Below are 13,226 nucleotides of genomic sequence, written 5' to 3'. Positions count from 1 at the left end.
AATCTGAGAAACAAGACAGGATCATAAAGGAAGAGAGGGAAAACTGAAACAAGATGGAACCAGGGAGGGAGACAAACCATAAGAGACTCTTACTCTCAGGAAACAAACTGAGGGTTGCTGAAGGGGAGGGGGATCTGATGGATGGGGTGGCTGGGTGATGGACATTGGAGAGGGTATGTGGCTATGGTGAGAGGGTATGTGACAGGGGTGAGTGCTCTGAATTGTGTAAGACTGGTGAATCACAGACCTGTACCCCTGTAACAAATAATACATTGTATGTTAAGTTAAAAAAAAAAAAATCTCCAAGTGATTCTTGTCCCATTAAATTTAAGAAGGACTGGGATAGAAAGAGTGTAGATTCACCCTTGGTTTAGTGCTGGTTGTGACATGCTGGAAGCAAAGAGGCATTCTGAGCTCCCAGACTCAAAGAATTTATTACCTCTTTTATGGACGACTTCAATCCTTTTCCAAATGATTTGTTATCTTGTACACTAACTCGTCCCTAATCCCCCCGCCCCACACCCCAGGTGCTCTTATATCTGAATGTTACAGGATTGCAGAAGAAACCATACGCTTCCTTAAAGTTTTAAAATTTTGATTTTACCAGCCAGACCTCCTCCACACAGAAAAAAAAAAAAAAAAAATACATGAGAACCAGTAAAACTGAACTGAAATGAAATCTAGTCAGTGTGAAAAGTAATTCTAAGGAAAATTTTGCAATTAGCCACCTCCCCACCCCATCTGCTCTTGGGTCAGATTTAAAGAATGGTCCACCGTCTTGCTTCTCATAACATTTGAGTGTTTTGAAGTCGCTATTCGTGATTATGGTTTTTGAACTGCTTTTTCTCCTCTTCTTTGTGCAAAACCAAACTTAATTCTTCTAAACGAATTAAGTCACTTGAGAGTCCGAGTGGAAGCTCGAGCGACACCGCCTCCTCGCCCTGACGCGGAACCGGCTTCCGAAGAGGGGTTCCAGGGAGCAAGACAGGACAGCCCCGAACCGGTCCCCGCCCTCCCCGGTCCCGGCATCTGCTGGAAGCGTCAGGGGTCACGGAAACTTTGATGTAGTGTTTTCGAGACCAGCGAGGCTTTCTGTGACTCACGCTTCTTCCATGTTACACCGAGTACGGAACGTTGCCGACCTGCTGGTGATTTTTTGTGTGCCGCGGCTCTGAAGCGCGGTCGCCTACGGGGTAACGTCTGCGGTCCAAGAGGAGGGAAACACGCTTGTCCCTCCTCACGCCAACTGGTCCAGGGGGCTGTGGGCGCGCTCGGTGGCCGCTGGGAGAACCGAAATGGCAGAGGCCTGAGGCGTTTCAGAACTGAGCGGGAAGGGTTTTTAAACTGCGCAGGGAGAGGTCTCCGACGCGACAGCCGAAGGCTCCCAGGGCTAATGGCCTCCTGCCCGCGCCGGGTCGGCTCCGCACCGGGAACCGCCTCCCCCTCTCCAGGTTAACCCCCCCCCCTCCATGCCCACCCTCCCTGCCCCCAGCCCTTCCCTCTCCAGCCTCCGAGGCTCCTGCGCCCGCCTCTTCTTTCCCTCCCCCTTCCTCCTTTCCCTTCTCCTCACCCACCCACCTTCTTCCCCCTGGGTCTGTCCAACCTAACCCGCTTCGCCCCCCTTCTCTGTTCCCCCCTAGACTCGCGCTCCCGCCGCAAGCGCCACCTCCTCTCTCAACCAGATGCCAGACGGGAGGCGCAGCAGGCCGACTGCGCGCACGCGCACTGCGCGGCGGGCGCCTGGGCAGGCGGGGCGTCTGCGCAGGCGCGCGCTGCTCCGGCTTCGCTCCCGCGCCGGCCGCTAGGCGTTCTTCGGCTGGTTCAGTCGGACTTGGGGCCGCGCGCCGGCGGCGGCACCATGTTTCTTCAGTCAGTCAGTTTCTGGAATCTGGCGTTTTATGCCCTTATGGTTTTCATGGCAACCCTGGGGCTGTGGGACGTCTTCTTCGGCTTCGAGGAGAACAAGTGCAGTATGAGCTATATGTTTGAGTACCCGGAGTATCAGGTGAGGTTCGGCTGTCTCACCTGGGCGCTCTGAGACTCGGGCCCCTCCTGCGGGTTTCTCCCCACTTGGGCTCCCGCGCCTCTCCGGCTCCCTTATGCCAACCTCGTCTCTGGTTTTCTTTCGCTCCTGAAGACTCTGCAGACCGCCCCCACCCCACCCGCTACCCTCACCCACCCTTTGTGTCCTCTCAACAGTGGGGTGTCAGGTAGATGGTTCCCTGAAGCATCCTCCCGGCCCCCCTCGTAGTTCTCCGCTGTCCCTCCGCTCCCTTCCCGGACCCAAACCCCAGGTACAGATTCTTCCGACTCCCCGGGCCCACCCCACCCCCCCATTCCTAGAGACGCAACCTCAGCCCCTTTCCCTAAACCCAGACCCCCATTTCCCCGGGTTCCTGCCTTAACAGGTGCCCCAGACCCTCCTTTGCTTTCCACGCGCCTAAATTCTCACCATCCCGCGCCGTGATTTGCACGTCAGCTTTCGCCTTTCTGGAAAGGGGCTGAGCTGCTGCGGAGTGTGCCGTGGCTGGATCCCAAGACTGCCTTTGCCACTCCGGGGTTTGACTCCGGCGGGAGAGGCTCACCTGATAAGGAATTCAGTGGAGACCTACTGAGTCTCCCTCCGGTCAAGTTCGCGGAGCCTCCGGTTCGGTAGGTTGTGGGTCCGTGCGTGTGCGCACACGCCCGTGTTTCTGCACGTCGTCTCTGAGCAGTTCATCCAGAATCCGTCTCGGAGTGTTTTTGTTTTCTCACCGGGTTTGCAATTTGGGGGAGACCCGGCCTGCCCGGAGCGCGCACTTGCGCGCCGCCCCCCGCCTCTTCAGTTCTGTTTTGACTATTTTCAATCGCAGTTGCTTCGTTCGTCAGGTCGGCACAGTGGAGTCTAGAATTTCACTCATGACCCCCTGTAGTGATAAGTTACACAAGTGCCCAAAGACATTTCTCCTGAATGATTGTCCTGCTTGTAAACGCATCCCCCAGTTACTGAATACGTGTCACATGGTAACTCCCTGCCATAAAAAGTACATGTGCTGGAATATGTTACTGATAAAACGCATTTTAAATATACTTTAAAAATAATATTATTTAAGGGGAAGCATGCAGATCGTGATTGCCTCTGTGTAAAGGTCATTATGGAGGAGATTACTTGATTAATGCTATTATTTAGATCCTAAAACTACCTAAGGTTTAGATTGCTGAAGAACATCTTTTCCTCGTGGGCAAAATTCTAGTTTAGATTTCATCTGTTTCGAGCTCTTTATCGTGGTTTTGCATCAATGCTTATAAGAGAGTGGAAGAACTTGATACCAAATGCTGTTGAAGGAGATTTTAACGTGTTACTGTTGTCTCGGTTTCTAAGCACATATGCTGGTTAATGTTTCTCAGAGGTTATGCATAGTTAAGTACGTGGGCTTTTAGTTTAGTTTTCTTTTTTAACTGAAAATAGAGCCCTTATATTAATTTTTCTGTGGTTTAATAATTGGGAAACTCTCAACAGGTTGAAGTAGGTCACTTTAGTTTTGTATTGTGTTGAAGAGTTTGATTAAAACAAAATTATCTCGAACAATACAGAACTAATGCCCATTTATTTTGAGATTGTCCACAATTATTGAAGCTATTTTAATATCTGCGGTAGTGGAAATCGCTTAGTGTTTTGAGAACAAAGCACATGTACTCATAGATCTATTTCTTGCCTCAAAGTTAACTGGAAAGACAGAAAATTAGCTAGTGCAAGAGAGCTATTTGGCTTTTTTTTGTTTTAATTGTTGAGTAGTCTGTATTTAGTTATTTTGATTTAGACTCCCTTTTTGAAGTTACTGTTAATAATTTGTCAGTACAGTAATAATTACAGTGGCTGGAGTTTCTGATATGCATTTTTCAGTAGATTTTTATTTTTATGAAGTAAAGATCTCTGTTAATTAATTACAGTATTTATACTTGATTCTTAGACCTTTTATTGTGCAGACCAGGTCATGTTATTTTAGAAATACAGTTAAAACCTGTCTATAGAAATGAGTCACTTTGAAATGTAGTGAGATTTCTGGATAACTGAGGTAATTCTATTAAGAACCAGTGGGTTTTAATGAATATATATTCTAAATATATATGTATTGCTTATTTTTAGTTACATTTTATAGTAAGCTTTTTAATTGTTCACAGAGTGACTCCAGCATTTGAGATGACATAGTTGTTGGGTTTTCTCCTTGATGCCTTTTTCTTTTTTTAATTCTTATTTACTTATTCTTTAGCCGAATGTTAGAGGAAATGAAAGGTAGTTGAAACACTCAACTTTATTCCCCATTTTAAAAATTAAAGGTGAGACAGAAATTTGAGCTTATTTGTAAAAATGAAGTGTTAATTTAAAATTTTTTTGAGTAGGGGTGCCTGGGAGGCTCAGTCTGTTAAATGTCTGCTTTTGCCTCAGGTGGTGATGGGGGGCTCCTGGGATCAGGCCCCAGCATTGGAATTCCTGCTCAGCAGAGTCTGATTGACTCTCTCTCTCTCTCTCTCCCTCTCTGCCCCTCCCCACTGCTTGTTCTCTCCCTCTCCTCTCTCTCTCGCTCTCTCTCTCTCTCAAAAAAAATTAAAGAAATAAAGTCTTAAAAAAAAAACTAAAAAGTTGTTTTGAGTATTCATTTCCTACCTTTGGATTTCCAAAATTTGCTTGTTCAGAGTTAACTGAACATCTCACAAACCTACCAGGCAAATACACATTATCCTTTCAAGCTTCTTGCTTTATTATGATGCAAGGCAAAGCTTTTATTTGGTAGCAAACAGTTTTGCAAATTGCAGAATTGGAAAAGAAACATCTGTGTTGTTTTCTCCTATACAGCAATCTATTTGGCTGTCCTCAGATATGTGATCTAATTGTTCTTGTCTGAAAGAAAATGTTGATATTGGAAAACACGAATCATACTTTTGTTATTAAGTGTGATGTTTGCTTAGCAAATAGCTTATTGAATAACTCTTTCAAGTATATTCTAGATACTGGGTATGGGTGAGGGAATTAGAGATGAATCAGACCTTGTGCCTTTATGTCTTTATAATTTTTATGTCTTTATAATACAATGGGGGAGACAGGATGTAATGGACAGTTAAAATATAATGTGCTAAATCATAATTTCACAGTAAGTGCATATGAGGGTCTTCACAGAAGAAAGCATCCAAAGCATCCATTCATCTTTGATAGTCAAAGGCTGTAGAGAAGGTGTGGCAAATTAGAGGATACACACACACACACACACAGTTCATGAAGTGCAGAAACAAGAAAACTGCAGGAATAAAGAATAGCATTTGTGAAGGTAGGAAGTCACCAAGACACATTGTGTAAGTGGTGTGGATAGTATATAAACTGCTAACATTGGTTGCCTTCTGGGTAGGGAATTATGGCTAAAGGACTAGGGGTAGGAGAAAGCCTTTTCATTATACATCCTTTGAGTCTTGAATTTTGAAGCATATTAAAATTTTTAAAACCTAGCATGTGTAAGTTAAAAGAATGGTAAGAATAATTGAAGACAGATTTTAGAGGGTCTCTCAGGCCTTTATCATCTATTAATATAATCAGGAAACACAGAAGGTGTATGTTTTAACATGATATTTCTAATTATATTTTATTTTATGTTATTTGAGGGGTGGAGTGGGGTGGAAGGGCAAGAGGGAAGGGGAGAGAGAAAATCTTAAGCAGGCTTTATACTCCGCCTGAAGGCCAACTCATGGCTCTCTCTCAGGACCTTGAGATCCTGATCAGAGCCGATGCTTAATTAACTGAGCCACGCAGGTGCCCCACAAGCAGTATGGACTATGGATTGGGGTAGGGAGATTTTGACCATTCTGAAAGATTCACCTCTCCCTAGGTCTTTTTATTAAGCTGGAGTCCTTAGGGGTGGAATGGGCAAAGGGCTGAGAAGAATTCTTTGTAAGATCTTTTAAACTGTATTCATTTTAATCAAAATCTTTTTTCTTTTTTATTATGGGGCTCAAATTTTAATTTTCCAGTTTTAATTTATAGGTAAAAAATATATATCATAAAATAGACAATAGTTTCTTGAATCAGTATTTTTCTAGCACTTGGGAACTCGTTAGAATTTTTGTCTTTTGAAAGGGCTCTGGGTTAGAGATTAAAAGGAACTGTACTAAGGCAGAGTCAAGAGAGGATGAACAGCAGAGGCAGGATTGTGGAGATATTTAAGTATAAAGGTAATTTGATTTTGATTAAAAGTCTGTTTTGGGGAGGGGTTCTCATTTAAAGTAATCTATATAAAATAATATAAAATATATGGGGATCTTTTTGCTATAAGTTTTCTTTTTAAATCCCTTGACCCTCTTTTTCTTCAATCAGCATCCTTTCCATATGCCTGTACTTTTTCTGTCTTCAATCTGGTCACAGCCCTTCTTGTTTCTTCCTGCCACTCCCAGCTTGTACTCTGGAATGCAATTTTGCCATATGCTAATAGTTTCCTGTTTTTTCTGAGTTAATATTCAATTAGTTCAAAACTTTGTTTAGCTAATGTACTAAAAAGAATGATCTAATACTCATGTACTGTCATATCCAAAGGTGTACTAAATTGGGACATGTATATATATACATATATATATATATGTATTTGGAGAGATGAAATTGCTAATATCTTAAACAGTAAGCTCACAATTTCTAAAGATATTTTCAGTTGTTATTAACACAGATTGTTTATGTTAATATTTTTAAAAGAATATTCAGGAATGTGCATGAATGATCAGAATTCTGCTTTGTAGAACAGTGAGGTTTTTCAGTGTTACTACTATTTACAGGCTTTAAAATTCATTTAGTATTTAAAATTTTTATCAACCACATGTACAGCCCTGTTAGATCATTAAATTTATTGATGTCTGCTTAAATAAATCTACTGCTCAATGTAACTGGCTTCATTTTTAATGGTTTCTATAGTTTAAAAAGGAGCAGAAGAAGGGAGTGTACTTTACCACCACTTTTAAAGATTCCTACCTTTTGGGGATGACGTTACATGAATTACTGGCTTATTTGTTATAAAATAATATAAATAAATGTTATAAAATAATATAAATTGCAGAGTAGTTTAAGGCTTGCTGACAAAACCATACACCTGGTCCACAAAACCCAAAATAGATGCTAACTCATTGGAATGTTTACGGTGAGGAGAGTGTGCATGTCTTGACCCAAGACATGGCTGTAAGGTTCATATTAATTTGTAAAGCACATTGCAGGTCAAAGCATATTAGGTTGAGAGGTCAGAAAGCTGCATTGTAAAACAAAATTACTTTCCTTTGAATGATATAACAACTGGATGATGTAGTTGAGCCTATGTAAAAGGAGAGGCATTACAAAACAGTTTAAAATAGCAAAAAAAGGGGCGCCTGGGTGGCTCAGTGGGTTAAAGCCTCTGCCTTCAGCTCAGGTCATGATCTCAGGGGCCTGGGATCGAGTCCCGCATTGGGCTCTCTGCTTGGCAGGGAGCCTGCTTCCTCCTCTCTCTGCCTTCCTCTCTGCCTACTTCTGATCTGTCTCTGTCAAAGGAATAAATAAAAAATCTTTAAAATTAAATAAATAAATAAAATAAAATAGCAAAAAAAGAATTGATTTGATAATGGAAAGCCTTCATCATTTCTAAGGATAATTGATACAGATACTATATTAAGTACATTTCCAATTATATTAAATAATTTGCTGACATACCCCAGTGTCTTTCTTTTGTCAGTGACTATTTTGAATAATTTATATTAATTAGAGTTTCAAGTAGTTCAATTTTTTAAAAAAAATTTATTTATTTGAGAGAGAGAGACACAGAGAGAGCATGAGAGGGAGAAGGTGAGTGGGAGAAGCAGACTCCCCGCGGAACTGGGAGCCCGATGCAGGACTCGATGCCGGGATTCTGGAATCACGGCTTGAGCTGAAGGCAGTGGCTTAACCAACTGGAGCCACCTAGGCACCCCTAGGTAGTTCCATTTTATGCATTCCTGAAGACTGCATGGTTCAAAACTCATGTAATTCAAGATGTGTTCTACGTATGAATAAAAGTAAAAGTACAGTTTTATTATCAGTAATATTTTTACACTGTTTCAAATGTGTATAATTCCAAATTGGGCACAGTAGACTGAATTGTATTAATCCAACTGATTAAAGTGGACTTGCCTTTTCTTCCCCCCTGCAGAAAATAGAACTTCCAAAGAAACTGGCAAAACGCTATCCTGCATATGAATTATATCTTTATGGAGAAGGATCCTATGCTGAAGAACACAAAATTCTCCCTTTGACTGGTATTCCAGTTCTCTTTCTTCCTGGTAATGCTGGAAGTTATAAGCAAGGTAAGTCTTGGAAATAATTTTGAAAGCTATAAAATTTAATCAAAGGATTTACCAGATACATATTCTATGTACTATGCTAGGCATACGGGAGACACAGATATTTGACATATTGTCTGGAAGAAAAAAAATATAAGTGCAAAAAATAGTTGAAGACCACTTAGTGTAAGACAGAGAAAACAGGATGGGGTAGGTAGGATAAGTGACACAGGGATCCGGGAATCAGCAGAAGAAAGGTTTATGTTGAAAATGGAGGGTAGAGAAAACAACCTAGAATACTGAGTAGAGAAGTAAATTGGTTTATGTTTTGCTAAACAAGAGAAAAGGTTGGTTTCTTTCTTTTGGAGCTATTTAAATCATATCTAGAAATACTGATGGGAACACAGAAAGGTGAAGATAGGGAAGCTTTGTAGATAGATTCCAAGTTGAATGTTGGCCTCGAGATAATAGCAGTTATTTCTGGCATCACAGTCAAGTAATCTGGAAGTAGTTTCATTTCAAATATACTTTTTGGCTATTAACTGGCATATTCTTTTATATAATAATTCTTTCGGGGATGCCTGGGTGGCTCAGTTAGTTAAGCTCGTCATTATTCCAGGGTCCTGGGACCAAGTCCCATATACAGCTCCCTACTGAGCAGTGAGTCTGCTTCTCCCCCTGCTCGTTCTTTCTCTCTCTCTTTCTCACTCTCTAATAAATAAAATCTTTAACAAAAAAAAAAATTCATCCAGGTTGTTGTATGAGCTGTGATTTATTTATTGTTTTCACTCTATGTTATCCCATTATATGGCTATACCATAGTTTAAATATTCTGTCTTTGGATACTAATGTTATTTATATTTATTGGTAATTTCAAGTAAAGAACATTTTTCTTACTTTGGATCACATAAGCCCATGTTTCTGTAAGATGTATGCTATAATGTAATTCATGTCACAGGTTATATGTATCCTTCTATTGTTACTGGCTGTGCTAATTTATACTCCCAGAAATACTATATTATACTTCCCTTTGCTTCACATCCTTGACAGCATTAGAATTGTCAGATTTTTAAATTCTATACAGTATAGTAGGTGTGATTTATTTTTAAAAAATTATTACTCTGGCTTTGCTGTGTAGAGAATATGCTGTAAAGGGGCAAGAGTGAAAGAAGGAAAGATAACATCATTAATCATCAGGGAAATGCAAATCAAAACCATAAGGATAGATGTAATTTCATACCCACTAGGGTAGCTAAAATCTAAAATCTGTAATCTAAAAGATAATATCAAGGGTCATTGAGGATATGAAGAAATTGAAACCCTTATCCATTGTTGGTGAGAATATAAAATGGTAGAGCCACTTTGGAAGAACAGTTTGGCAGTTATTCAGAATGTTAAACATAGAGTTTTAAGCTTAGCAATTCTGCTATAGGTATTTACCCGAGAAAAATGAAAATGTACTCTCAAACGAAAACTTGTTTGCAAATGTTCACAGCAACACTATTCAAAATAACTAAAATGGAGAAACAACCCAACATCAACTAAAGAATGGATAAATAAAATACATACATATAATGGAATATTATTCAGCAGTAAAAAGGAATGAATGATGAAAGAAGAAAATTACAAGCCAATATCCTGGATGAGCCTAGATGCAGAAATCCTTAGCAAAGTATTAGCAAACCAGATCCAACCATACATGATCAAGTGGGATTTATTCCAGAGATGGAAGAAGGTTCAGTATCCACAAATCAATCAATATGATATAATTACATCAATACAAGGAAAGATGAAAATCATATGATCATCTTAATAGATGTAACAATAGCCTTTGACAACATTCAGTATTCATTTATGATAAAAATTCAAAATAGTATGTATAGAGGGACTGTACCTCAACATAATAAAGGCCATATATGACAGTCCTACAGCTAATGTTATGCTCAATGGTGAGAAGCTGAAAGCTTTTCCTCTAATTCTAGGAACAAGACAAAGATGCCCACTCTCACCACTTTTATTCAACATCGTATTGGAAGTCCAAGCCACATCAGTAAGGCCAGAAAAGTTTTAAAAAGCCATCCAAATTGGAAAGGAAGAAGTAAAATAGTCACTATTTGCAGATGACATATATTGAAAATCCTCAAGACTCCAAAAAAAAGCTGTTAGAATTAATAAGTGAGTTTAGTGAAAGGTAGGATACAAAATCAATATACAGAAATCTATGGTGTTTCTAATAATGAGAAATTAAGAAAACAATCTCATTTACAATTGCATTGAAAAGAGTAAATACCTAGGAATAAATTTAACAAAGGAGGCGAAAGATCTCTACACTGAAAACTTTAAGACACTGATGAAAGAAAAGAAAAATAAATGGAAATCTATTCTGTGCTTATGGATTGGAAACATTAATTCTGTTAAAATGTCCATACTGCCAAAAGCAATCTACAGATTCTGTGTAACACCTATCAAAATTCTGATGGTATACTTCATAGAAGTAGAACAAATAATTCTAAAATTTGTCTGGAGTCACAGAAGATCCCAAATAGCCAGAGCAGTCTTGAGAAAGAACAAAGCTAGAAGTACCTCACTTCCTGATTTCAAACTGTATTACAGAACTGTAGTAATCAAAACAGTGCAGTATTGATAAAAACAACAACAACAACAAACCATACACAAGTCAGTGGAAGAGAATTGAGAGCCCAGAAGTAAACCCACACATACATGGTCAATTTATCTCTGATAAAAAAGTGAAGAACATACAATGGAGAAAGGACAGTCTCTTCTATAAATAGTTTTCGGAAAACTGGATAGCCATAAGCAAAAGAATGAAACTAGGCCACTGTCTTCCACTATACACAAAAATTAACACAAAGTGGATTAAAGGCTTGTGTATAAGACCTGAGTCCTTATAACTGCTAGAAGAAAATATAGACAGTGGGGCGCTTGGGTGGCTCAGTCGTTAAGCATCTGCCTTGGGCTCAGGTAGTGATCCCAGGATCCTGGGATTGAGCCCTACATTGGGCTCTCTGCTCAGAGGGTAGCCTGCTTCTCCCTCTCCCACCTCCCCTGCTTGTGTTCCCTCTCTTGCTGTCTCTCTGTCAAATAAATAAATAAAATCTTTATATATATATATATATATATATGTACATATATATATATGGTAAGCTCCTAGACATGGGTCTTAGCAACATCTTCGTGTATCTCACTCTGAAGCACGGGAAACAAAAGTAAAAATAAATGGTACCACACCAAACTAAAAAGCTTCTGCACAGCAAAGGAAACCATTAAAGTGAAAAGGCAGTTTACTTAATGGGATAAGATATTTGTAAACCATATATACAATAGGGGGTTAATATCCAAAATATATTAAGAACTTACATAACTCAACAAAAAACAGCCCGATTGAAAAATAAATAGACATTGTTGTAAAGAAGATATACAGGTCGCTAACAGGCACATGAAAAGACAATATCACTAACAGGGAAATGCAAATCAAAGCTACATATCATCTTATACTTGTTAGACTACTACCGACAAGGATCTAGTACTCTCAGGCAAATAACAGGAATGAAATCTTGCCATTTGCAATAACATGGATGGACCTTGAGGGTATTATGCTAAGTGAAATGAATCAGACCAAAAAAGAAGAGTACCATATGATTTCACTGAAATTTGGAATTTTCAAAAGTAAATAAAAAATAAACTCAGAGATAAAGAGAACAAACTGCCGGTTACCAAAGGGTAAGGGGATTGGGAGAGAACAAAATGAGTGAAAGGAACTAGTTGTATGTGATGGATGGTAAATAGATTTGTGGTGATGATGACTTTGTAGTGTATACAGGTGCTGAATTGTAAAACGGCACACCTGAAGCTTATATAATAAAAAGGAATTAATAAACTGATAACATGAGTTACCTGGGACAATGTGGATAAACCTTGAAAACATAAGTGAAAGAAGCTCGTCTTAAAAACCCATATATATGATCCCATTTATAGAAATGTCCAGAATAGGGACGCCTGTGTGGCTCAGTCGTTAAGCATCTGCCTTTGGCTCAGGTAATGATCCCAGGGTCCTGGACTCGAGCCCCACATCTGGCTCCCTGCTTATCAGGAAGCCTACTTCTCCCACTCCCCCTGCTTCTGTTCCCTCTCTCTGTGTGTCTCTCTCTGTCAAATAAATAAAATCTTAAAAGAAAACGAAAAAGAAATGTCCAGAATAGGCAAATCCATAGGAACAGAAAGTAAATTAATATTTTCCAGGATTGGGGGGGAAAGAGGAATGAGGAATGACTGCTAATGAGTATGGGGTTTTCTTTTTGGGGTAATTAAAAAATAAAGTAGTAGAATTTTGTGAATATACTTAAAATCATTGAATTGTACTTTTTACATAAGTTGTATAGTATGTGAATTGTATATGTTAAAAAAATGGAATGGCAAAAAGGTATTTTGTTTGCTAAACCATACACTGCAACTCTTAATACTAATTAATGCAGTCAATTTACAAATTCTGTGGAAGGATTTACAGAGCAAAACCTAAGACTGGAAGCAGGTAGACCAGTGAAGAAACTATTAGGGTAGTTAAGGCAAGAGATGATGGTGCTTAGATTAAGAAGATGGTGAAAGTGGTGAGAAATGTTGATTGGGGTTATATTTAAAAAGTGGAGGATGATAGGATTTACTGATGGATTGGAGGTCATGTGTAAAAAAGAAAAAAACAGATCAAGCATAAATATCTTAACCAAGTGACGAGCATACATTTCTTTTTTTTTTTTAATTTTTATTTACTTATTTTTTTTAAGATTTTACTTATTTATCTGACAGAGAGAGATCACAAGCAGGCAGAGAGGCAGGCAGAGAGAGAGGGGGCAAGCAGGCTCCCCGCTGAGCAGAGAGCCCGATGCGGGGCTCCAAAGGCAGAGGCTTTAACCCAC

The 13,226-nt window shown here is 39.6% G+C and overlaps 1 protein-coding gene across 1 annotated transcript in view; it reads left to right on the top strand.

Moving 5' to 3' along the window:
- The first annotated feature begins 531 nt into the window (after positions 1–531).
- Positions 532–13,226, top strand: part of PGAP1 (post-GPI attachment to proteins inositol deacylase 1) — a 79,233-nt gene continuing 66,538 nt past the window's right edge. Inside the window, exons 1-3 of the mRNA XM_059393113.1 lie at positions 532–1,451; positions 1,641–2,005; positions 8,166–8,319. Of these exons, the coding sequence (XP_059249096.1) occupies positions 1,394–1,451; positions 1,641–2,005; positions 8,166–8,319 (577 nt within the window). The 5' untranslated portion in view covers positions 532–1,393. The remainder of the gene's footprint in view (positions 1,452–1,640; positions 2,006–8,165; positions 8,320–13,226) is intronic.

This window comes from Mustela nigripes, chromosome 3 (assembly GCF_022355385.1).
Source record: "Mustela nigripes isolate SB6536 chromosome 3, MUSNIG.SB6536, whole genome shotgun sequence".
NCBI lineage: Eukaryota > Metazoa > Chordata > Mammalia > Carnivora > Mustelidae > Mustela > Mustela nigripes.
This window is presented reverse-complemented; position numbering and strand designations above follow the sequence as displayed.